The following is a 24,558-nucleotide window of genomic DNA, read 5'->3' as shown; positions in this document are numbered from 1 at the left end:
CTGCCACCGACGCAAAAAGCGTTGCGACAAGACCCTCCCCCAATGTCAAGCATGCCAGCATGCGAAAGTGCCCTGCAGCTTCCTGGACGATGCAACCCAAGTAGCGTCCTATCCGATCGCGTACGCATTACCCCCGAATAGCGGATCCCCTTGGGAATAACTCGGGCCGGAGTTCTAACGAGCAACAGCTACGTGCGTGGCCTGGAGCGACGAGTGAAGGAGCTTGAGCAACGGCTCGCCGCGTCGCTGACGCCGCAAAATTCTCAAAACGATCAGACGTCTGGTCCCTGGGACCAGGAGCGCGAGGTCCATCTCGGCGACGATTTGCTCTCCGACAATGTCGCAAACCATTCATCTCCATTGCAGTCGATGAAGGATGCCGTGCCGGATTTTAATGCCCTTCCAGCGTCCCCGGCCAACGTGGCCGCCGGGCAGCGAACGGACAATCTCGCCGAAGAACTCCGATTATTATCCTTGGAAGCAGCGGCCGAGCGATATCTAGGGTCGTCGTCGGGGCTATCATTCGCCCAGCTCACTCAGACGGTTCTACAGCGTCTGTCTCCGGACCAAGATGGCTTCGTTTTCGATGGTGAACTGCCCGCCAACGGCAACCAGGACCAGAATTGGGGCACGGAATCAGATTCGTCTGCACATCTGAACCCGATATTCTTCGAAATGAACCCTTCCTTGACCAGTCCCTTGCCATTGAACTCCTTATTCGGCAACCCGGTCGTGGAAGATTTGGAAGATTCCATGGGTCTTGCGCTCTTGGAACCTTCTCACATCAACTATATTCTCGATTTCTATTTTGCCCACTCCCACACCCTCTACCCAATTATTCGCAAGAATGAATTCGAAACGGTACTTTGGAGGATATATGCCGACCCGCTCGATCCTCTTGCTCAGTCCCCTTCGTGGCAGTTCAGGATTTGGATGGTTTTGGCAATCGGCTCCACCACCTATTGCTCCGTGTCGCTCATGGACGAAACCGAATCCGTCCAGTTCTTTAATAAAGCCATGACTTATTTCGAGTCTGCGATGGGATGTGGCGACTTGGTAAGGAATCCTCATCAATGACTGGGAAAGCTACCCTTTCTAACGCTGCGTGTTCAGGCCGGGTTGGAGGTATTAATGCTCCAGGTTTCATACTCCTTTTTCAATAAAATAGGGCCTAGTATGCTGTCCCCTTAGCCATGAAAGCGTGATGATGTTGATTCAGCACTAACGCTGGACAGATACCTGGTTCTTGGTTGGGATGGCGGCTCGCATGGCGACAGGCATGGGACTTCATTCATCAGAAACATACCAGTCATTGGCCGTGGATGCCGCAGAGCAGCAGAAGCGTATCTTCTTTTCCCTCTATATGATGGATCGGTATGTGACGTGTTTGAGGATTGGAGACCGGCATCGAGACATTCCGAATTAACTCGATACTTTTATAGGGTGGTCTCTTTGGCTCTGGGTCGGCCTTTTGCCATTCAAGATGATGATATCACCGTCGAGGTTGGTTGCGACTGTCCGAACCGCAGGGTGAATGATTACTGACCAATTTCTGTCCTGTCAGCCCTTTGTGGATGTCGACGATGATCACATCAAGCCAGGGGGTATCGTGTCGCCTAGCAATCTCGAGCCATCTACAATGGCGGTCCCCCTTCACATCCTCGCTCTTCGACGGATTGCCAGCGATATCGGAAGCTGTGTTCACTCGCCAAATTACAGTCAGCGACAAAGTCCAGAAGCACGAGAGAAAACGATCCAGAACCTACATAAGCGTCTCATTGAATGGCGCCGGGGCATGCCGTTTCCCCTTCCCGATCTCCAATCCAAGGTACCACACTTGTGCACGAGCTGGTTTGATCTGAACTACTATACCCACGTCATCATGCTTTATCGTCCCTCGCCACTGAGCCCCGATCTGGACCTTGCACGAATGAAGATTCTCGCAGAAGCGTCAGGCATGGCGATTCGCCAAGCAATCAATTTGCATCGACAGAATCGCTTTGCTTACAATTGGCTCAACCTGGTTGCCATTTTCAACTCAGCCCTGTCACTCATGTATACTTCAACTGCGCGCGCTGACAACCTGTCATTGGTATTGGATCATGTCAGGGCCATTGATGACCTGGAACTGGCAATTGAATTGCTAGATGCGTTTGGACGGAAGTTTCCCTCCGCGAAGAAGATACAAGGCATGATCCAGGCAGTCACGGCGAAACTAAGAGTATATAATACGATGCCTTCTGTGGGATTTTGAAGGTTGAAGCGCGCCGGCAATCGAGTGCAATCGGGGTGCGACGGCTCTGCATGCTTGATCGTCTCCTAAGACGTACATAATAAGACAAATGAAGTCCATGCACAAACCCCCATTTTTCCTGGGCTCCAGAAGTGGGCAGCGCTGCAATGGTTCTATTTCGAAAGCGACCATTCCAGCCAGATACAATCCTAGTGATCGACTGTGGGGTGAGCCGATGGCTCTGCTTCGGATCGTCCGACGGGTCAGATTAGTCGACAGTACCGCACAACCCGACTTCTTGCAAAGACCGCTATCATCAGTCGAAATGACACCAACTCTTTAGTTCAGCTCTGGAAAATACACGGTGACATTCCCACGACTCTGCAAAGGGAAGGATGTCCCATTTGCCGGTCCGCAAAATGACCACAGCCAAAACAACCGACTTGGCGGATGAACAAGAAAGCAGGAAATCACGAGAGCAACCTGATCATGCCCAAGGTGAGCCTCGTTCTACTCATCAACGTGACCAAGATGATCCTATAGCCTATCCCGAAGGGGGCTGGAGCGCCTGGAGTGTCGTGCTAGGCAGTTGGATGGCGTGTTTTGGCACTATGGGCTTGATGAATTGTCTAGGTATCTTCCAGGCCTATCTGGAGGAACACGAGTTGCGCCAATATTCGTCTGGGCAAGTGGGCTGGATCTTCGGCCTGTACACCTTCCTAGCCTTTTTCTGCGGGATCCAGGTTGGTCCCATCTTTGATGCCAAAGGTCCACGGGCTCTGGTCGTTTGCGGCGCCATTGGAACGATCTTGTTTCTAGTTCTCTTGGGTTTTTGCACTGCCTACTGGCATTTCATGTTGGTGTTTGGGGTTCTTGGAGGGGCCAGTTTGTCTCTTGCCTTTAATCCGGCCATCTCAATTGTCGCCCATTACTTCCATCGGCGACGAGGATTAGCAACCGGGGTCGCTTCTTCCGGCGGTTCCTTTGGCGGACTGGTATTTCCTTTGCTTTTCCAGCATGTTGCATCGCGGATAGGCTTTGCCTGGGCCACTCGTGTGATCGCATTGGTCGATCTGATCACTTTCAGTATCGCCATTCTGCTGATTCGACCAAGGAATCCTCGCCGATCTGCGACTTTGGGTGCCATTCTGCCCGATCTTTCTGTGTTCCGCGACAGAGCGCTGATGCTTGCCAGTATGGGGATATTCTTCATGGAATGGGGTCTCTTCGTCCCAGTCACATACCTGACTTCCTATGCACTCCTTCATGGCCTCCCGTCGGGGTTTGCCTTCCTTCTCCTGTCCTTGATCAACGCTGGTGCCATCTTTGGTCGGTGGATTCCCGGCTACTGTGCTGATCGCATTGGTCGGTTCAACACCCTGATAATCACCATCTTGGGATGTCTGCTGTGCGTCTGCTGCTTGTGGATTCCTGCAGCCTCCAGTAAGCCCGTTATAACCATTTTTGCCTTGTTGTTTGGGTTTGCCAGTGGCAGCAACGTTAGTCTTGCCCCCGTGTGCATTGGTCAACTGTGCAAATTGGAAACGTATGGTCGCTACTATGCGACGGCCTACGTGATTGTCAGCATCAGGTACGTCTCCCGCCTGTTCCCTGTATTTCGCCGTCAAGAGATAGCTAACGTGAGCAGTTGTCTTACCGGTATCCCAATAGCTGGGCAAATTCTGTCGACATGCAACGGAGAATATCGGGGGCTCATTGCTTTCACGGCGGCTAACTACGCCGCAAGCCTTGTATGTTTGGTGATCACAAAGCTTTTCTGCTGCGGATGGACTCAGTTCAAGGCAATCTTTTGAATCAATTAGTTGCTAGTGCTTTGAATGTTGATGAATTGGGAGACTCCAGTCGGCTATTCAGCCACTTTTATATAGCTCTGCTCGCTGAGTTCGGTTGCTCTCTGCATCGTCTCATCTCAGTGCCTATTGAGGCAAATTCCTGAATAAATCCAAAGGCCGAGTCGTGGTATAGCGTACGCCCCGGCGGAAGTCTGACATCCGCAATGTTACGCAAACAAGCCTAACGAACAATTATGGGACCAAAAAAAATCATTTCCTTTTCCTCATTCTTTTTCTTCAAGATAGAGTACACATAGGCCTTGATGGGAATCAACTCTCCAAAGTGGCATGTTTATTGCGTCGCGGCATCTATTTGGCTCCAACTACGCATCGAGCGGTGGAAATGGACGGGTTGGCGGCGGCAGAAACCCGCGCGAGGTGGAAAACCGTCAACATCTCTGTCTACCAGCGTACGATCCGCACCGGATGGATACAGCCTCCAAGCGGACGGGCATGGAGGCCTCCTTCGAGCCCAAACAGCCCTTTCCGCCCTTGCTCGACGATCTAGCCTCGCCAGAGGAGACACAGGAGAGCTATGCCGAGGACGAAAGCGTGACCTCCCCCAGCTACCATGAGATCGAAGTTGAAGACGACGCCGACTTCCAATCGCATTACTCTCTCGATCCTCAGTCCCTCTCAGATTCGGGATCCGAGGACTCGGCCGACGACGTTGGGAGGCACCATCCATTTCGACAGTCGTCCAGCTCTCTTCACGGGCCCAATGCGTTTGCGCCTCCGTTTTACAATCGCCCACCGACGCCGCTCCCGCCCTCTCCCTCGTTGACATCCTTGTTACGGCCACCATTCTCGACAACGACGTCGCGTCCCACCACTCCTGATAGCTCGGATGTCGAAACTCCCAACGACACGGAGGCCGCGGTGGCCAAGTCGGCCCGTCGCGCAACCACCGTTCCGCGCGCCAGCCCCAAGGTCCCGACCTACGAATACTATGGCTTCGTGCTTTACCTGGCCTCATCGCTTGCATTCTGTCAGTGACATGTCTCTCGTCGCATCTCGGCACTTCTCATCGTCTCTCATTCTCTCCGCGCACGCTGACCGAACCTCATTTTAGTGATCTACCTCCTGTGGTCCTATCTTCCCTCGCCGTTCCTTCATCAACTTGGAATTTATTACTATCCAAACCGCTGGTGGTCACTGGCGATCCCATCATGGCTGGTTATGTCCCTTGTTTACATCTACGTGGCATTGGCCTCGTATAACACTGGCTACCTTACTCTTCCCATGGATAGCATTGAGAATATCGTCGATGAGGTTGCGAACATCGCAGTCATTGATGGGAAGGCGCGGCGGCGACCGGGAGGAGCCACCAAGATGAAGCCTGGCGCAACTTCATACCAGATTATGGGCCCGCAAAATCGCAAGGTCAACTGGCGGGAGATTTGGAGCGAAGGCACCGATGCAGTCATGGATATCCCAGTCGGGGGCGTCTGTGAGGTACTCTATGGTCAGGAGCGCGACGACGAAGGAGGATCCGGTGCCTTCGCTGCAGACTCGTAGCTGGTGAGGAAATGTCTATGAAGCCGAAGCTCTGCAATGAAGCAAACCGACAACCCATGAACCAATCATATCTCCTTTTCGACACGTGACCGCGCGTCTCGCCGCCCGCGATTCTTCTGCGCCGCTTCCTCCTCTACAGCAACCAATGACCAGAAACAAGGGACACGATGTCGACCGATCAGCCTTGTACACCTCCGCGCAGGAGTGCTTCGGGTTCTGGGCAACTACCCCGAGGCCCGTTGACACCTGAACAACAGCGCAAGATGGTAAGTCGCAACACCAGTTGGAATCCCTCACATTGCTCACGGCTCCATCACTAGGAAGTCAATCGTATGAAAGCCAAGGCCCTTCGTGAACAACGGGAAGCTGAATTAGCCAACAACTCGGCATCCACCGTCACGTCACATCACTCTTCCCAGCCCATCCAGGGAGTCAAGCGATCCTTCAACTCGATGACGGCAGCCAATCCTCCGGCCACCATGCGCGATGCTCGCTCAAATAAAGTCTCGTCTGGTGGTCCGCTTGATACTATCAGGCCTGCGCGCAACTTTACGAGATATGTCGACTATGACTTCAGCAAGATGACTGACACCAAGGGCGGGTTTCTGACGCAGGAGGATGATCCGTATAACAAGGCACTACATGTTTCCGATGGCAAGGAAGAGCAGAGGCCGGCTCATATGACTCAAAAAGAGTGGGAGCGTCATCAATTACTGCAGTCGCTCCGCCAAAATCGTGAGGGCCCATTCGAGCCGGGGCTGAGCGTCCTGGATGATAAAACCAAACAGAAGACCTGCCGCGAATGTGGAAGTCTAGAGATCGATTGGAAGTGGGAAGAGATGCTTCGGTGCTGCATCTGCCACGCCTGTAAAGAGAAGTACCCAGAAAAGTACAGTCTTCTCACGAAAACGGAAGCGAAGGAAGACTATCTCCTGACCGATCGTGAGTCGCCGTCTTCGTTCCCGATGGAAGCTCGAGTACGACTGACCTTCCCACTAGCCGAGTTGCGAGACGAGGAGCTTCTCCCCCACCTTGAACGGCCCAATCCCCACAAATCGACGTGGAATAACATGATGCTGTATCTCCGCTGTCAAGTGGAGGAATATGCGTTCTCCGATAAGAAGTGGGGTTCCCCCGAGGCGCTGGATGCCGAGTTTGAACGTCGCGAGAGCGACAAGAAGCGACGGCGGGAAGCTAAATTCAAGACGAAACTGCAGGACCTAAAGAAGCGTACCCGTGTCGAAGCTTACCGACGCAATCGACAGGGAAAGTCCGGCGGGGAGTTTGGCGACGACCTGAGTAGTCATCGCAAACACGTCCATCAATGGGGCCGAGCTGTGGATAGCCCGGAAACAGGCATCCCAGTCAAGACTTGCGTGGACTGTGGCATGGAAGTGGAAGAGCTAGAATTTTAAACACCCAATAGTGCCAACTTGGGTACTGCATTGATTTACGACATCATGAGTATGATTGGCGAGCAATGAGCCCTGCCTGTTTCCATAAGAAGCTTGTCCATGTGAGGCTCACTTTGAACTTTACTTGGACGGTACGTTCTCTACGACAATGTGCATTAGAGACGGGGCACATGGGACTCGGTTAAATCATTCAATCCTCTTTTCTTGCGTTCTCTAGTGGTTGACATCATGCTTACTGGCCTTATCGTTGCCCGCAACGATCCATTATCCCTTGGTAGAAACAACTTGTTTCATACCAATTTGAGATATCCATGGATGTCTCCAATATATATAGTCCTGGGAGCTACTTTGGTGGACAAGCACATTCTATTCTACCCATAAAGGTCCATATCTTCTTTGCTCACTCAGCCCTCTTGATATAAAATATACCTGGGATCGAGAGAAATCAAATCGAGAGTCACGTTTAAATGACCATGTACAATGTACATATGTATAGTACCAGACACATATTATTGGCTAGTACGGGCCCCCGTGGATACCTCAACCGCAGGGCGCTCACCTTGATGTCGGTTGGAACGAACCCGGAAGAGTGACCACATCACTTACTTGCTGCCAGAAATTGGCATCGCTATGATCGCTGTCTCCGTTATATCTCATCAATCATACTCTTTTCCGCACTCTATATTATTCAAACCCGGTGATTCACACCACCCCTAATCCCCCCAGTCCCGATGCAGCAGGCGGTCAGCACCACGTGAAGTCCCCCGAAAAGCCACCCAAACTCGCCCATAACAAACGAGCGCACGCCCTCGACCTTGCTGCAGACGATCATTGGCCTTGTTCCCTCCCATTCTGTCCGGGCCTCGACAACCCCGACTTGCTGGCCGACACATTGTGGTTCCCCTGCCATTCGTCGCTGCCCCCCTGGGGGTTTGGATTCGCTTACCGCGGTGTGGATACGACCGGGGGTCAGGAGAACCACAAGCTCCAGATCGAGGCTCGTTGCTTTCGGTCTTCAGCGGGCTTCGCTCTTAACTGCCCCTGCTACCCAGATTGACCTCGTGTGCTGAACCCACTACGTTTATATGGCTTGGCAATCCCAATCGGCCATGGCTGGTGTTGGAATGCCCGGGGCGATGGGTGATGGCCCTCCAAATGGCGGACCGCAGGGGACAGAATATACGTTACAGGGTGAGCATGTGCTCAATATCCCGCTTTTTTGATCGTTGGCTAATTTCTGGCCCACCAGGTGTGATGCGTTTCCTACAGACAGAATGGCACCGACACGAACGCGACCGTAACGCCTGGGAGATCGAGCGCGCGGAGATGAAGTCTCGTATCGGTCGACTTGAAGGCGAGTTGAGGACTAGCAAACGTCTTCATGAGTCTCTTGGGAAGCACGTTCGATTGATGGAGGCTGCGTTGAAGAAGGAGAGGGAGAAGGTGAAGAAGCTTTCGAACAACGAGCGAATTGAGGAGACCAAAGAGCCCAAAGCTGTTGCGCGTGATAGTGTGAACTTCTTGAAAGGTGAGCAGTGAGTCCATCAGTGCGACTGCCTCAGGTTTACTGAACTGAATGATCCCAGCGCAACGTTTGCCCTCGAACGAGGACTCGGATGCAAACCAGGATGATTCCCAGGAATTTCGTCAAGAGGACGAACGGGACAAATCCCGAAATTATCTATCCAAATGTGCCCAGGAGGTTACATATCATGTCATTCCTACATCTCACCCGCCTCCCGACCTCAGCGAGTCCGATCTTTCGGGCCATATCTATGGGAACCAACAGCTGTCACAGCAGAATCTCGAGGAGGCATATCTTCAACAGCAACGGCAGAAGGCAAACAACATGATGGCGCGTGAGGTAGTGCTTCCTAACCACCAGCCTGTGAGTGTCCAGTACGCTGAGAACGCCGTAATACCCCGTAACCAGGCCCACTATGTTCCTCGAGATGCAATCGACCGCCGGCAGATTGAGACGCAACAAACACCTCTCGCGGCCGTCGACAATCGAAAGCAGGTCTACGAGCAGGCGTTGGGCGATGATCGTGCGGTAGGCCAACAGTCCGCATACGAGGCTCAGGGTCCCCAGGTGGCCATTAGAGAGGAGCTGCATGCGCAGAACAAGAATGAGGAGAGGGCAGAGGATATGGATGGGTGGAGCTTTGATGAGCCTATAGAACAGGGTACGCTTAGCGAGCCCATACTGCCCCATCGTCCTGATACCGATGCATTTCCGAACGCCAACTTTGTCCGCGGCAAGTCGCCCTCCCGCGACGGGTCTCTCTCTCATCGACGAAAGAGCTTAGGTTCTCGGCGCAAGAGCGATGGCGCAGTTGACTCCCGGGATTTCGCTGCCGGCATGGCCCAGCAGGACTCCAACTTCAAAGTCCGATTCGCCCTTCGTGGTCACCTCGATGTGATCCGCTCTGTGATCTTCACGGGTGGTGGTAGCCCGTCGGAGCCGGAGATCTGCACATGCAGTGACGATGGAACGATCAAGCGATGGATCATCCCAGCAACTTACGGCACTTTTGGCGCTCACGGGCCCAGTTCGAGCAACGACTTAGACATCACCAGCTACTTCACCCACCGTGGCCATGTGGGCGCAGTCACATCCTTAGCCGCCTGCTCGCCGTCACAAAACATCTCCAACGGTGGCCGAGCTTTGGGCGATGGATGGGTCTTTTCTGGTGGTCAAGATGCTAGTGTGCGGGTTTGGGAACGTGGCCGGGTTGATCCCAAGGCTACTCTGGATGGTCATACCGATGCCGTATGGGGACTCTGCGTACTCCCCGGGACAGCGGGCTCTGTCTTTGGCGATTCATGCAGCCACTATGGAGGAACGGATCGTATTCTGCTGGCATCTGGTGCAGCCGACGGCCGTATCCTGATCTGGGCCGTCAGCCCTCCTCCTCTGGTCTCCTCTCCCCAGGCAGGCTCGCGCCGCCAAGGTGGAAGCCGGCGCGCAAACTCGATCTCCTCTGGGTCTAACTTCCCATCTTCTCCGCAGCCCAGCGTCGCCACTACCACCCCATTCCATTACACACTCGTCCACCACATCGTGCGCAGCGACTCACCCTCCCCCACATGCATAAGCCCCCTGTCGTTGGCTGGTGTCAACTTTGTTGTTTCCTACTCGGATGCCTCCATTCTCGTTTACGACACCAGGACTGGTGAGGAAATTATCGGCATGGCCAGCCTCGAAACTTACGATGGGACCCCTTCAACCGGCGTGAACTCCGTGGTTGCCACGACTGTTGGCTTTGACGGGTCTGCCAACTTGGATCCTAACCGTACCATGGCCGAAGAAGAAGTGGTGCACGGGGCTACCGGGTCAAGCAGCGTGGAGGGTGTTATCATCAGCGGTTACGAAGACCGATACATTCGCTTCTTTGACGCCAACAGCGGTAAGTAGCATCCCTCGCCTCGATTTCTTTGTCGTCGTTCTTACAGTTCTATCTCAGGTCAATGTACGTACACGATGCTGGCCCACCCGGCTGCGATCGCTTCGTTGTCCTTGTCTCCAGATGGGCGCGAGCTTGTCTCAGCCGGCCATGATGCTAGCCTGCGCTTCTGGAATCTCGAGAAGCGTAGTTGCACTCAAGAGCTGACCAGCCATCGACTGATGCGCGGGGAGGGCGTCTGCGCTGTCGTCTGGAGCCGCGACGGACGCTGGGTCGTCAGCGGTGGTGGAGATGGGGTGGTCAAGGTCTTCTCGAGATGACCAAACGACGCGACGACAGCCTTGTATGATTTTCTTTCCTTGCCTTCTACTCCCATGTGTATTCCTTGGGTCTTCTTCCCGTGATATGATCCCATGAACCGGATGAGCGATTGGCCGGGCCAGTTCTTTCAAGCATTTGCAATGGTTTCCCATCCAGCTGCCTGGCATATGGTATTCGTTCTATGTGGTTTCTCTTTTCTTCTACATGTGTACTTTTGACCCCGACGCGGATAATGTGCCGTTTTCGCGATGACACCCTGGCGTACATTTCTAATCATGTTTCTGCCACATCTCCTTGCTTACCATCTGCTTTGGTGCATGCTCGGTGTCCATTCGACATGGTCCCATCCCTTACCGATATTCCTGCTTTCTTGCTCCTGTCCTCTGATCGGCTGGCTTGCCGCCGGACTTGGAACCCTTGGCGTTGTATCCTCCGGGGGTTCATCTCCCAGACACCCATGGCTGGGCATTCGGTCTGAATATCTCTGGTTTCTCAGTGGTTTTTCTCTACGGGCGTTACCTGCCAGCGGAGGGACTCCGATGTGTAAGTGTGTACAACTTTGAAATCCATATCCATAGCTTCCTGTGCATGTGGCATTGCAGGTAAATACCAACCGGCCATGGGTATTATCAAGGTCAGTTTGGGACCGCTCAAAAGACACTATGGAATTCATGTAGAAACAAGCCCTTTTCACCGACCCGAGCTCCAGGCCTCCTTGAACAGTAATCTGAGTCGTTTAGCCTCCTGTTCATCCTTCAACCGTTGCTCCAGATAACCCTGTAGATCATCCCAGAAGACCTCGGTCTGTAGGACCTCCGCACCACTTGGTCCAATGGCCGGCTTGGGCGGGGAGATATCTCGCGCTTCTACTGCCTCTGGTTGAGACTCGGATATATCGACTACCTTGGCGCCTCCGATGATCATCACCCCAAATTCGACGGCTTTGCCGCCAGCAAGCATATCCGGCTCGTCGGCCAAAATCTCGGCGACGGTCTTGCCTGTACTCGACACAGGTTTGCGGCGATATAGAATCTTGATCTTGTCCAATGCAACTGGGTTCCCTTGCATATCGATGACTCGCTCCTTCACGGCATCACGTAGATCCTGCACGGAGGTTGTAGATAGCGGAGCATTAGGGAGCGAGAATTCGAGAGGCGGGTTTCGCACTGATTTGACATGGATACTGATAGACCGGGAGGAGCCTGGAGCCTGCGCCTGCTTTACTTTCTTCGGCATTTCCGGGTGCGGGGCCTGGAGGCGGGGGAGAGTGTACTGCAAATCGGCAAATATTAGCGTGAACTTCTTGTAGATCCTGCGCAGAGACCAAATTCTAGTGGAATGGGGAGCTCACCGGCACACGCAGCCCAATTTGCTCGGGATCGAAGACATGATCAGCACGTAGCTTGATAGGACGAGAGTCCAACGTGGAAAGGTAGGACTTGGTGAAGGAGAGCTCCGACATGATCAACGACGGGACCAAACGACGAGAAATGAAATGGTGGTAAGCGAAAATCCAGCGCAAGAACCACTTCGTGGAGGCGCCCTTGTGGCTGTAGTCCGGCGAACGTGGTGAGGTTGTTTGGTCCTCCGGAGGGCGGTGTGGTCGTATTAAGAGTTGGTCCATTCAAATGGGCGGAATAATACAGACAATAGTTCAAATTACTCCCCTATATCAATCGAATCATAACATAGCTATATTAGCGTCCTATCTTGAATAATTTTGGGTTCGACCCGATACCCCAAAGACTAGGAGTTGAACTTGGTAACGCGAATATCGTACGAGGCAACTCGGGACTTGGAACTGCTGAAAATCTAGGCATTCTACGACTATGGAAATTCATTGTAGGTTTAAAAATTAATTCTAATCCATGCCCCCCTTTTCTTTCCTATCGTTAAGAAATCGTAACATAAACCGGTCTTTTGCTTGCTAGCATTCTTCTGGCCATAACATTTGACGCTTCATAACTGCAACGATTGTGGCTAAGCCAGCCGCTAGCCATACTGCCACTTGTAATACAGTCATGATCGAGCTTACCCATAGAATAGCTTCCGACTGCAACACCTCTCCGATACGAATGGTTGCTATCACAAAGCCCGTGTTGGGGAATACCATACTCCAGTAAGGAAGCGACATACCCACCAACCCTGCTCCCCCAAAGATCCGACTAGACGCCAAAACGCTGACCATGGCAATGCAAAAGTGGAAAAAGGCCATGCTCCAGATAAAGATGGCGATAAGCGAGGCGATTATCAATGTGATATTACCGGTGTTCGCACTCACGCTTCCTGTGGATGGTGGGCTCATGGAGGTAATGATATAGTGCGAAGGAAATTTTTCCACTGCCTCTTCGGCCATTCCAATCAAAGCAAGTGCAGTGAAACTCCACGGCCCCACGGCGATGAACATTTCTGGCCGTTCATGCCGAGGCGGAAGACCGTGTTTGTTGAGGAAGTAGTGGTATTCGCCGTAAATGAACAGCGAGATTATGAAACCGAATCCTTGCATGGTGATACCGCCGATGAGGATGGATAGGGCTTGGTGCCGTGGCTGATTCGTCGCAATGGATGAGGCAATTGTGCCAGAAAGCATAGCTGGGAAAGAGGGCAATAGCCTGATGATTGGGAAGGGCTGGTGGCTGGCCATGCCCCGGTGGAATAAGTACCAATTGTGGAAGATCGCCCAGAGGAAACAGATGGCACAATAGATCCAAAAGGCAACACGCATGGCATCCTGTAACCAGGGGCCACAGGAGCTACTTCCGTAGGCTTCTGCCCCGATGATGATTGTCGCGATGGCTAGCAAGCATGTCGGTGCAAAATAGGTCTCGTTACGATCCTGGAGAGACTCCTTGGAGGCGATTGGCTGAACAAGGAAGCGTAGGCCCATGCAGAAAGTGATTGTGAAGAAAAGGATCAGGTTGACAATGTAGATAATCTTTCCAATGATCTCCAGCCCAGTGAATCGGTGAGGCGTTTCGGATAAGAGGATGGCGATACCTCCTGTAGCCATGGAGATTGAGTACCAGCCCCAGCTGATTTGACAAATTCGTTTTTTCCAGGATGTTCCAGTATAGACAGGCATTGCTGCGGCCTCCGACTAGGAGCACGGTGTGTTCAAAGGGAATCTGCAGCCCTGCAATGGATCTGCACAGGGGGAATGGTCACGGCGAATCTGACTGGACATGTGTGTATGCCTCGTCTAACGAACTGTTGGAAGTATATTCAGTTGTAGGTACATGAGTGATGTCATCTCTAGAACAGGTTTCTCCTCCTAGTTATTGCGTTGTCCAAAATCCGTTCTGCATTCCGCGTGGAGCGTTGGCGCCTCGGATATCAGGCAGCAGAAGCTTCGGACACCGCCTTCTCTGTTCTCTTTACTGCCATCTTCCACCGCTGCCGAAGAAAAAAAAATGACCCGAAAAGGTCGAGAAGAAACTTGCAACCATTCAACCCCAACACCGCATCACCATGGGAAAAGGCCGCCGTATGAAGAAGCAGGGCCCTCCGGCCCCGCTTGATGAGTCAAAAATTTCCATGTTGAAGAAGCGCAAGGCCGGCGAGGCAGACTCGGCCAAGGCTGCAGCAGCTAAGAAGCGACGCCGAGCCGACGAGGACGATGAGATCGTGACGAAGAAGAATTCCCTGAAGAAGACCAAGGTCAACAGCGCGCCCTCCAATGGAACTGGACAAAAGGCACAGAAGAAAGAGATTTTGACGAAAAAGAAGCCGGTACCCATGGGCTCCGACGTGGACTCGGACGATGAAGACATGAGCATGGAGAACGACGAATTTGACGATCTGGACGGCGTCAGTGAGGGCTCAATGGATAGTGATGATCAGATTGAAGGGCTTTCGGACCTCGAGAATGAGGATGAACTTGAGGACGACTCGGTTATGGACTCCGACGAAGAGGACCACCCCCGCGAGACCATGTTCTCCGACGACGAGGACCTGTCAGACGCCGAGGAAAAGCTGACCGCCGCCAACATTGAGGGTCTTTCCCGCAAGTTAGATGCGGCCAAAAAGCTCGAAGACGAGGAGGCTGAGCAGGAGTTGCAAGACGCCGCCATGCAAACCAATATTGCTGGCGACCGCCCCGATGTGTTCGGCGACGAGACCCAACAGGGACTTGCACCAGATCTCCAACTGCTGCGCCAACGCATTACGGACACTATTCGCATTCTGGGCGACTTGAAATCTCTCGGTCAACCCGACAAGTCCCGTGCTGATTATGTCGACCTCGTCCTCAACGATATTTGCACTTACTACGGCTACACCCGTTTCCTCGCCGAAAAGCTGTTCAATTTGTTCACTCCCATGGAGGCGTTCGCATTCTTCGAAGCCAACGAGACTCCTCGTCCTGTCGTTATCCGTACGAACACCCTGCGCACGAATCGTCGATCCCTCGCTCAAGCTCTAATCAATCGTGGTGTGGTGCTCGAGCCCATTGGCAAATGGTCCAAGGTTGGTTTGCAAGTCTTCGAGTCTGCCGTTCCCCTGGGTGCTACTCCCGAGTACTTGGCGGGCCACTACATTCTTCAAGCCGCCTCCTCCTTCCTGCCCGTCATGGCGCTGGCACCTCAGGCCAACGAGCGCGTCCTGGATATGGCATCTGCCCCCGGTGGTAAGACGACGTACATGTCCGCGTTGATGCGCAACACCGGTTGCATCATCGCCAACGATGCCAGCAAGCCTCGTGCCAAGGGTTTAATTGGTAACATCCATCGCCTTGGTTGTAAGAATACCATCGTGACCAACATGGATGCCCGCACCGCTTTCCCCAAGGCCATGGGTGGTTTCGATCGCGTGCTGCTCGACGCACCTTGCACCGGTACCGGCGTTATCTCCAAGGACCCCGGCGTGAAGACATCGAAGGATGAGCGTGACTTTCTGGCTATCCCTCATATGCAGCGGCAGCTGCTCCTTGCCGCGATTGACTCTGTTGATCATTCGTCCAAGACAGGTGGATACATTGTCTACTCGACTTGCAGTGTTACTGTGGAGGAGAACGAGGCCGTGGTGCAGTATGTGCTACGGAAACGACCCAACGTCAAGATCGTGGATACTGGCCTGGGTGATTTCGGTAGCCCCGGTTTCACTAGCTACATGAGCAAGAAGTTTGATGCCAAGATGGCGCTCACCCGTCGGTACTTCCCTCACCGCGAGAACGTTGATGGCTTCTATGTCTGCAAGCTCAAGAAGACTGGCCCTACTCCCGTGGCCAAGCCGACTGACGTGGCTACTGCGACTGGCGACCGCCCTGCGCGTCGTGCCAGCTCCCAGGGTGCGTCTACTGATGATGAAATCGATAAGACTCCGATTGTTGACGAGGATGGCGCTGCCGTGGAGCTTGAGGGCGGTGGCTTTGGTCCTTTCGAAGAGAATGAGGATTCAGAGCGAATTGCCCGAGCCGAACGAAACCGTCTGCGTCGCAAGGGTATCAACCCCAAGGCCGTTTTGAACAAGTCCAAGAAAACCAAGGCTGAAGCGTCACCCAAGTCTGAGGAATTGGCCAAGCCAAGCAAGGAGGAAGACACCGCCACCGAGCCTGTGAAGGTGTCATCGAACGAGAGCAAAGGCGAGAAGAAGACCGCTACGAAGGGTGACAAGAAGGAGAAGAAATCGGCCAAGAAGGCGGCCAAATGATCTGTGAATTCACGAGTGTCTCTCATGTATCTATATCTCTGGCATTGCCAATCTGAAAAAGCATCTCCTTGTATGGGTGGTCGGCGCATCTGGACATATATACCTTGTGTTTCTCTTTCTCACATCCAATCAATCTCTTCCATGGATATCACTGTTACTCTCCTGTCATTACAGAAGTCTCAGGTTATGCCCATAGTAGACGAGAATGACGATCGTGTCGTTTGGCCACCAACATGTGTTGACCCATATACATATAATTATCAACAGGGTCATCTGCTCCGCTTCGACCTAGTGAGAGTGCTAACGTCTCGACTACTAAACATGCGAGTACTTCCGCCCCGAGCCTAACCGCTGCCTATGAACCATAACAGGCAGCGTTACTATCGGCCCGCAGACTCGTTGAAGAATCTACGCAAACTAATGTCTGTCGAGACTCTTCCATCAATGTGTTATTGGTTGATGGCTCACCTGTCCTTCCCCGATCGTGTATTAGCCTATGTGGACTGACAAACCCGATAGAAGGAAGTACTCCAGGGCTCCGAACGCAACAATGGGGGGCACAGGGATCCCAACGGCAGGATACATCCAGAGACTGAGGAGCGATTGATCAACTGGGCCAACGTAGTGCTGCTGATATCCAAGGTGGCCATCATGGCGCTGACTAGCTCCATGTCCATGCTCGCAGGCCTAGTGGACGGAGTATTGGATTTCCTCAGCACGGTAATCGCCTGGGTCACTACAATTCTTTTCTAAGTGGCTCTAGCATCCCTCAACTGACTCACCGCAGGCGATCCCACCCTGGTCGGGCTGTCGGTGCCCTCAATTGGCCTGGTGACGGGCACGGTCCTGATCAGACTGCTCTGCTGGATATGGTGTCGTCTCGTCCCCAGCCCCAGCGTCCAGATTCTGGCCCAAGATGCCATGACGGATGTCATTTTCAACACGTTCAGCATCATTTCCCCATGGGGTACGTCCCCAGCTTGATCTTACCCTCTCAATCAATTGAGAAGCCACTGACCATAATATCCTTCTGTACACGACAATGCGCTTCTCCCGGGTGATTCTGAAGATCCAGGACCTTAAGGCCTACTACGCGGGTGACAAGCTGAACATTGAGGTTGATCTGGTCGTGGACGAACGATTCGGTCTCCGTGATAGCCATGACGTTAGCGAGAGCCTGCAGTACACGCATCAAGACTACGATCCGTGGAATCTGCCCAGCCATATGAACCAGGTGGATCGCTGAAGCTCTATGTATAGGAATTTCGGTCATCAGCCGTATCCTACGACTATCAGTTCGGGGGAGTCTTCAGACATGGGCGGCATGCATCAATTCATTCGTCTTATTGTACATATTAAAAGAACAAACACCCAACCAACACAGGAAGCAATGCCCCGCACTGACTGACAAATAAGAGGGTGTCCATCGTAGAACAAACCACATCACTTTCAACTAGGCTTCTGAGACGATACACGGTGCAGTCTCATCGACTCATCGACTCATCGATGCATCTAATCAACGAGGTTGCGCGGACGGATGCATTGGACCCGGGAGGCCGCCTGGTGCTGAACTTTGGCTGTAAACTCGGTGATGAGTCGGATTCGACACAGGCTCACCCAGCGAGCCCGGTCCAGGCGGTCGTTGAGGGAGAGGTGGAATCGTTCCATTGGTGGACGACGGAGGGGGCGCATAGCCCATTCCTGTACCACTCACTGTCGGATGCAAGGCCGATGGTGGTGTATATGACCGGCCGAGGGTGGCTAGGGACGGCATCGACCGGGCGGCCTGAGCCTGTGGCGGCGGAGTGCTATGTCCATATTGCGGAGGACCGCCAGGCAAGCTCACTGGCGTCGATCGGTGCGACTGGTGAGCGCCATTGACTAGGGTCTGGACATGCTGTTGATAACTTTGGCCATGCGGCTGGACCGAAACTGGAGTGGACGGCGTGCCAGGGGCATACGAGGAATGAGCGCCAGTTCGGGGAGGGAGGCCAAACAATGCTGCAGATGATTGGGCTGGTGTCGGCGGCTCCTGTCGTGAGCCAAAAGCAACACTGCCTCGCGGAGGTGGAGACCCAGGCCGATATGTAGAAGGCTGAGGAGGCAAATCGCGAGGGCCAGAGGAAGAAGGGGGCTGACCAGAGTTAGGCTGGGCGAAAACACTGGCGTAAGATGATCTTTGGGACGCTGGTGGTGGGGTTGGCGCGGGAGATGGCACTGGAAGGTTGTTCAAGGGACCCGCCGGTTGGGATAGAGTAGATGCGTAATGTGAAAACGGACCCTGAGGAGCCACCGAACTGGCTGGTCGATTATTCTGCGGCGGCAGCGCCTGTACCTGAGACTGCGAGGACGTTTGTTGTGCTCTCGGGTCAAACCGTGCCATCCAATCGTTGTTGACCGATGCTCCTGGGCCACTTGGAGGACCGTAACTGGACAATTCTGGATAACCACGCGCCGATGTTTGATATTGGGTTTGTTGGCCGTAGCTGGAAGACTTTTGTGCGGTACCTGCGGAGCCCTTCTCCTCAAGGCGCGCTGGGCCAGCGGGATGGTATGCAGATCGGGAGGCAGGAGCAGATGGCGTCTGCTCACCGGCAAACCGTTTCCGAGGCTGCGGCTCCTCGGAGTCGTCGTTTAGGATGCTCATAATGTTGGAGCGCTTAGCGGGAATCTGACGGGGAGCTGGCTCAGGAGCTGGTGTGGCGCTCGGACGTGGAGCATCTTTCACTGGCGACAAGACAGGTCGGGGCGATTGGGAAAGTCCAACCGCTTGCCCTGAAAGCGGATAATACTGTCGTTGTGCGAAAGGATCACGATGAACGGAAGAAATATCAAGCTCTGATCTGGACAATTGGGTTGGCGATCCGGGAGGTTGCGTTAGGCTGGGAGGTCGAGAATGTGTTGGGGGCAGAAGGGCCGTAGGTGGCTGAGCAGGCACATAAGCCTGTGAAGACAGCTGGTCTATCCGAGTCATATCATGATGTATCGACGCTGCAGGCGTATGTCGCGAGGAAATTGCCATCTCTTGTGTACGAGGTGTGGAATGCGGCAAGATGGAAGACTCCCGTCGGTCATCGGTGAAATATCCAAGCCGCGGCCCCTGCATCCGTTGACTGGCCGGTCCTGGCTGAGCACGCATTGCCCTGGAAGCCTCTTCCCCAAGGGTGGCAGCGGCCGGTGGCACTGAAGCCGGCGTAGAAGCTTGCGCAAGTGGTGGGTAGCGGCTGGAGCCCCGTTCATTATCAGGGAGCGGTCGGCTGTGGAGGGGCATTGGTTGAGGGGACATGGCAATGGGCTTGCTCTTGGACGAGAACCGTCTTTCCTCCGCTTCGGTCATCAGATCGCCGTGAGGAGCAAGAGGGCGGGGAACAATAGCCGATGGGGTTGCCTCATAGCGCCGTTTGGGGGCAACACTAGGGACGGGCAGAGGGCCTGTAGGTTCTCCGCGAGCCTTTTGATCTTCAGCCACAAGCAGAATTTCCTCGAAGTCCTTTTGGCCCGAGTCGAGGCGTCGCTGATAGTAATTTTTCACCTATATGAATTCTCGTTAGCCTGGGAACTAGCCAGGAACGGGGGAATAAAAGCGGGTTCTTACCATCACTGTGGTCTTGGTCTTCATAAAATTCGAGATACCTTCAAAATCACGACCGAAATGTGCAAGCAATCGGGGGAAATCGCGTTGCTCTGGGACAGACCAGTAGCTCGTCGGCTGCAAAGATCCATATCCAGTTTCTACCTGTTTGGGAGCCACGATGGGCTCGACTTCAGTTTCAAAGACATACATTCCCTCCTTCGCTCGCCCGCGACCTGCTCTGGGACGGGGGATAGGTGGGTTGACATCCTTCTCAGGAGGCTCGCGATCTTGGAGTAAAACACCTACCGGCCCCTCCACAACTGCTTCCATCTTGGGCGCAGCCGCGAGAGGAGGATTGCCTTGCAGGGGCTGGCCTTGAGCCTTCTGCTCCTGCTGAGTAGTCCGGGTGCGTCGTTGACCTCGAACACCAGCAGTTCGTCCGCCCCGCCGCGGGGCAACTTTCTCAACAAGTTCGCTCTCTCTGCCCGTTTGGCCACGGCGGCCGCTACTAAGACCTTCCGGTTCATTCGAATCGCCAAATGTAGGGGCTGCTGCACGACGGGGGCGGCCAGTATCCGTAACAGGAGCAGGCTCATCCTCGCCGTCAAAATCCGGCTTGACCACACCCAAATCGGCAATAAGAGCATTCGATTTAGGGCGGGTCGATCTGGCTTTTCCTCTGCCCCGGCGACTCCAGCGCTTGTTCAGTTTTGCCTTATATTTGATCTCCTCTTTGGTGAGATAGTAGTGAACGATGCACTGCTGGAAGTCCCGGCCAGGTAGTGCCTCGGCGATCTTGCCCCATTTCTTAGGGTGCGCCATAAAAGCGTCTGTGAAGATCACATGTTCCTCCTTGGTGAAATCATTGGGCGGCGGAGTGAAACCAAACACGTCCATGGCTTTATCGGGGTCGACGGTGTTGTTGACATCTTTGTAGACACAAGCTTTCTCTTCTCGTGGCTCCATCATGTCAGGTATAACCGCCTCACGGGCCAGATCAGGGCGAGCTGTCGCCATCTTGGTTCGTCGGCGCTCAAGTTCCTCTTGAGCGGAGATCTCTGAGGCCTTCAACGCGTTGAGGAAATCAAGCTCACTATTTCCCTTATAGCGTCGGCCCTCACGCCCTTCTGGAAGGGGTGCAGGGGTAGGAGGGACCGGGGGTGGCGGTGGTGACGCAGAACCCGGACTCACAGGATTGTGGTCCTTTGATCGATCGAGTTCCCAAACAGCCAAGCGCCAGGGCTTGTAGTATGCCATGTACTCTTCCCTCAGATCTGCATTCTTATGCGAAATCTGTTTCTGACGCTTGGAAAGCTCACTGCGAAACGTATCCTTAAGACGGTCTTGAGTGGACGTATTTTCATGGCACACTTCGAGATCGGAGAGGGGGGTTGGAGGTCCTGGGTTGAGAAAAGGTAGGCTGTCGATCGTGATCGCAGGAAGTGTTGCAACGGGTGGAATGGGGCTTTGCCGGGCTGAGTCTGGCTCGCTCTCAATTGCTGGTGGAACAAACGTAACAACTCTCTCTTTAGATGAGACATTAGAGACAACCTCCTCGTCCACTGACTGGGGCGGTTCTGGCTGCGGTGGCTCAGCTATCTCTTGGTGGGCAATGGCGCCAAGCAACTGGATTCTCCAGAGAAGAGAGACAATAGTTGGATCTTCCAGAGGAGAAAGGGGCATTTCAGAGCGAAGGAACTGCATGTCTTTTTCGAATAACCGCTTCCGCTCATCAAGATATTCCTGGTTAAACACGCCACTCTCCTCGTCCTCTTCGTCGCTTGATTGTTCAAAATCAGGAATGAGGGGTGGCTCTTCATTTCCAAACTGTTCCGAGTCTTTCTCGTTGGCAGTTTCAACTGTCGGTACTGGTGGAGGGCTACTGCGAATTGGGATCCTTGTTGCAGATAAATTTGGTGAAGCCGCGCTTGAGGGCTCCGCGGTGTGACGGGCCTGACATATCGTAGCCTCATCGTCGAGGTGAGGTGACACTGGCTGATGGTCTCGATGAGCTTGATCAATGCTAGCCGCAGAAATGCTGGCATTTTCATCCGTGTCTCTGTTTGGTGGTACATTTGAAACAGAAGGCGCACGACCGAAACTGGAACGAGACCACTGTTTGTTACTTTTAGTCGGACCGCGCGGGGATAGGCCTGGCCGCTGTTGTTGCAATGCCCGAGGTCCCGTTGGGATACTCGATGTTTGCATTCGAGGGGAGATAGAAGGTTCTCGGGAAAGGGCGCGGGGAGCTGGTGGAGGAAGTCGTGCAAACGTGGGAGAGGTGGTTGCTGAGGCGGGTTTTCCAGGTGGGTGCGATTCACTTGGGCCGGAAATCGAGTCCTGCTTGAACATGGCAGCTGGGGCAGTCGGGGGAGACCGGTCTGACAAATGCGTGGATGCCCTTGCAGTCCGCGCAGGCTCTTCCTGGCGTCCCCTATCAGGGGGATGTCGGCGAGCATTCAGGAGTTCAGGCGGATCGCCTCGTTCTGCTTTCGGGCCCGTTGGAGGATGAACTAATGGCTTGTCTGTGCCCTCAGGTCGATTCTTGTCACCCGGTATCGATGCATCCCCTAGTGAGTGCTCGTCGGCAACGGAAGCTTTGGTCGTAGATAAAGCGGGAATGGGAGCAGAGAATGAGCCAAACGCCGGCACCTGGGGAGCTGACGGAGGAGGCGAGTGGTGACCAGTAGGTCCGAGGTCTTTGGGAGGCTCAGATCTGATAAGCGCAGGCTCAGACCGGTCATTATCACGTCGTATTTCTTGTCCCGCTGTGGTAGATATCGTCGATGCTTTTCGGCTGTGTTCGAGGGCCATTTGACCAGGTACACGATCAGACAGAGCAGTACCCATGGGCGGAAGCGCACCGTGAGGAATGGCGGAACCTACGGGACCACGTATGTCTGCTCGACTGGGAGGACGGTCACGTTTCCAGGGCTCACTCGGTCGATCACGGTCATCCCGGTCATGTCGTCGAACATCCCAATCGTCTCGGCGATCGAATCGATCACGCCGATCCAATTCGCGGTCCCAGTCTCTGTCACGAATGTCACGATCGCGGTCGAGCCCACGATCACGGTCCATAAGACGGTCTCGATCTAAATCTCGATCACGGTCACGGTCCCGGTCACGGTCACGATCGGGCAAGCGGTCGCGTACACGGTCCCGCCACGCATCGCGAGACCGACTGCGTCGTCGGAAGGGCTCACGATCATCCAAGTATAGCGGACGACCTCGGCCCCGACCTCCTTCCCAGTCACCACGTCCCCGCCCACGCATGGAGCCACCGCGTGTGTGACCTCCACTCGAGGGCGGACCGTCGGGGCCACCGGAGGAGGCGGACAAGAGGCTGTCACGGGAATTGCGTCGCATTCGCACTAAATCAAAGTCGCGACCCGGGGGTTCTCTGAGATCGCGGAAGTCGCGTGTCGGTGACCTAGAGCGCCCACGGCCGAAACCAATACGGGAATCACGAAGGTCGAAGTCTCGGTCTCGGCGACCCCAATCCCGGTCCATGTCGCGGCGGAATGGAGGATGGTCGCGGTTGTCGCGAAAATCGCGATCACGGTCCCGGTCTCTCAGGTCGCGATCCCGATCTCGAAATTCGCCGCGGCCATAGCCGCGACCTCGACCTCCACCGAATGGACCCCCTCGGGGGGAATCGACCAAGGCACGCGGACCGCGCGGAGGTTCCCTGCCGAATGAAGGACTGCCGTCGTCGGGGCCACGGGGACCGGCAGGTGGGCGGCGGTCCCCAAAGCGCTGGGGGGAACGGTCGCGGGAGTTGAACCCGGACGAAGGAGGAAATCGAGACGACATTACCAGGTCATACTATCACAAGATGACCCGGCGGTCAGTAGCTGAAGGCTGGATGGTTGAAATATGCAGAAGCCATACCGATTGAGGGTAGAAACACGTGATCCACGCACGGGCCACGTGAGGGCCCGGTCGAGTCAGGGTGTGTCGGGGTTGGAGCCTGAGGATGCGAAGTGGAGGGTGAAGGGAAGGGCCGGGGGACGAAGGTGGTGAATAATGATAATGGCGGAGGGAGTGGGATGGATGGACGGATCCCGCCAGGGATCAAATGAGATTGAAGAACTACCGACGGACTTGGTTCATGGGAAGCCCCCGTGGAGAGTGTTGCAGAGTCCGAAATCGAATGGAAAGGGAAATCATGGAAGCACGAACGAACGAAGAGAGCCGGGGCCGTGCACGCGCTGGGCGGGTCCTGCGTGCCTGACAAGAGTAGTGTTACATAAGTACTGTACGATGGGGCTCGGAGATGGGTGTCTCGGCATGCTTACTCCTTAGCCTATCGGGACTAACGCTATCACTGCGTAGGACTAAGAGATTGACCCCGGAAGCTGCTCCTGTATCAGAGTGCGATATTGACAGGCCCCGCGTAGCATCACGCAGGGCGCCGGCTGGCCATGACTTTCTAGCCGTTGAGTAGATCGAAGCCGGAGTGCCTGAGGCATATAGAACAGCATGTTTCAAACTGTGTTTCTTGATGCCTCAGGTATCATCGAGTGCCTGACGATAATCATCTTCCCCGCCTCCGACAGAAAAAAAAATCTATCTACCGCTCGGCACG

At 54.2% G+C, this 24,558-nt stretch overlaps 10 protein-coding genes across 10 annotated transcripts; 7 read left to right on the top strand and 3 right to left on the bottom strand.

The window, feature by feature from the left end:
* Positions 1 to 42: 42 nt before the first annotated feature.
* On the top strand, positions 43 to 2,254 carry N7459_010080 (fungal specific transcription factor domain-containing protein; the record flags this gene model as incomplete). Its single annotated transcript, XM_056949248.1, has 5 exons — positions 43 to 120; positions 142 to 1,056; positions 1,310 to 1,374; positions 1,443 to 1,530; positions 1,565 to 2,254. The coding sequence occupies 5 exons, from the start codon at positions 43 to 45 to the stop codon at positions 2,252 to 2,254; spliced, it is 1,836 nt and encodes a 611-aa protein (XP_056795181.1).
* Positions 2,255 to 2,652: 398 nt separating this feature from the next.
* Positions 2,653 to 4,047, top strand: N7459_010079 (MCT family MFS transporter; the record flags this gene model as incomplete). Its single annotated transcript, XM_056949247.1, has 1 exon — positions 2,653 to 4,047. The coding sequence occupies one exon, from the start codon at positions 2,653 to 2,655 to the stop codon at positions 4,045 to 4,047; it is 1,395 nt and encodes a 464-aa protein (XP_056795180.1).
* A 327-nt stretch (positions 4,048 to 4,374) lies between these two features.
* N7459_010078 (uncharacterized protein) lies at positions 4,375 to 5,604 on the top strand (the record flags this gene model as incomplete). Its single annotated transcript, XM_056949246.1, has 2 exons — positions 4,375 to 5,074; positions 5,159 to 5,604. 2 exons carry the CDS (start codon positions 4,375 to 4,377, stop codon positions 5,602 to 5,604), a joined length of 1,146 nt encoding a protein of 381 aa, XP_056795179.1.
* A 167-nt stretch (positions 5,605 to 5,771) lies between these two features.
* On the top strand, positions 5,772 to 7,019 carry rad14 (DNA repair protein RAD14; the record flags this gene model as incomplete). Its single annotated transcript, XM_056949245.1, has 2 exons — positions 5,772 to 5,870; positions 5,925 to 7,019. The coding sequence occupies 2 exons, from the start codon at positions 5,772 to 5,774 to the stop codon at positions 7,017 to 7,019; spliced, it is 1,194 nt and encodes a 397-aa protein (XP_056795178.1).
* A 1,109-nt stretch (positions 7,020 to 8,128) lies between these two features.
* Positions 8,129 to 10,746, top strand: N7459_010076 (cell differentiation and development protein Fsr1; the record flags this gene model as incomplete). The annotated part of the gene is made up of 4 exons (XM_056949244.1): positions 8,129 to 8,210; positions 8,269 to 8,547; positions 8,606 to 10,429; positions 10,487 to 10,746. 4 exons carry the CDS (start codon positions 8,129 to 8,131, stop codon positions 10,744 to 10,746), a joined length of 2,445 nt encoding a protein of 814 aa, XP_056795177.1.
* Positions 10,747 to 11,437: 691 nt separating this feature from the next.
* Positions 11,438 to 12,209, bottom strand: N7459_010075 (uncharacterized protein; the record flags this gene model as incomplete). The annotated part of the gene is made up of 2 exons (XM_056949243.1): positions 11,438 to 12,019; positions 12,099 to 12,209. The coding sequence occupies 2 exons, from the start codon at positions 12,207 to 12,209 to the stop codon at positions 11,438 to 11,440; spliced, it is 693 nt and encodes a 230-aa protein (XP_056795176.1).
* Positions 12,210 to 12,674: 465 nt separating this feature from the next.
* On the bottom strand, positions 12,675 to 13,757 carry N7459_010074 (tellurite-resistance/dicarboxylate transporter family protein; the record flags this gene model as incomplete). The annotated part of the gene is made up of 1 exon (XM_056949242.1): positions 12,675 to 13,757. One exon carries the CDS (start codon positions 13,755 to 13,757, stop codon positions 12,675 to 12,677), a length of 1,083 nt encoding a protein of 360 aa, XP_056795175.1.
* A 458-nt stretch (positions 13,758 to 14,215) lies between these two features.
* On the top strand, positions 14,216 to 16,393 carry N7459_010073 (rRNA (cytosine-C5-)-methyltransferase NOP2; the record flags this gene model as incomplete). The annotated part of the gene is made up of 1 exon (XM_056949241.1): positions 14,216 to 16,393. One exon carries the CDS (start codon positions 14,216 to 14,218, stop codon positions 16,391 to 16,393), a length of 2,178 nt encoding a protein of 725 aa, XP_056795174.1.
* A 534-nt stretch (positions 16,394 to 16,927) lies between these two features.
* N7459_010072 (uncharacterized protein) lies at positions 16,928 to 17,639 on the top strand (the record flags this gene model as incomplete). Its single annotated transcript, XM_056949240.1, is given in 4 exon segments — positions 16,928 to 17,092; positions 17,110 to 17,146; positions 17,181 to 17,360; positions 17,401 to 17,639. Coding segments are annotated over 4 exon segments (621 nt in total), but the record flags the coding sequence as incomplete, so codon positions are not given.
* Positions 17,640 to 17,909: 270 nt separating this feature from the next.
* On the bottom strand, positions 17,910 to 23,783 carry N7459_010071 (MYB DNA-binding domain protein; the record flags this gene model as incomplete). Its single annotated transcript, XM_056949239.1, has 2 exons — positions 17,910 to 19,925; positions 19,989 to 23,783. 2 exons carry the CDS (start codon positions 23,781 to 23,783, stop codon positions 17,910 to 17,912), a joined length of 5,811 nt encoding a protein of 1,936 aa, XP_056795172.1.
* Positions 23,784 to 24,558: the final 775 nt, after the last annotated feature.

Source organism: Penicillium hispanicum, assembly GCF_028827665.1.
Source record: "Penicillium hispanicum strain IBT 35686 chromosome Unknown utg000009l_segment0_segment0, whole genome shotgun sequence".
Lineage (NCBI taxonomy): Eukaryota > Fungi > Ascomycota > Eurotiomycetes > Eurotiales > Aspergillaceae > Penicillium > Penicillium hispanicum.
This window is presented reverse-complemented; position numbering and strand designations above follow the sequence as displayed.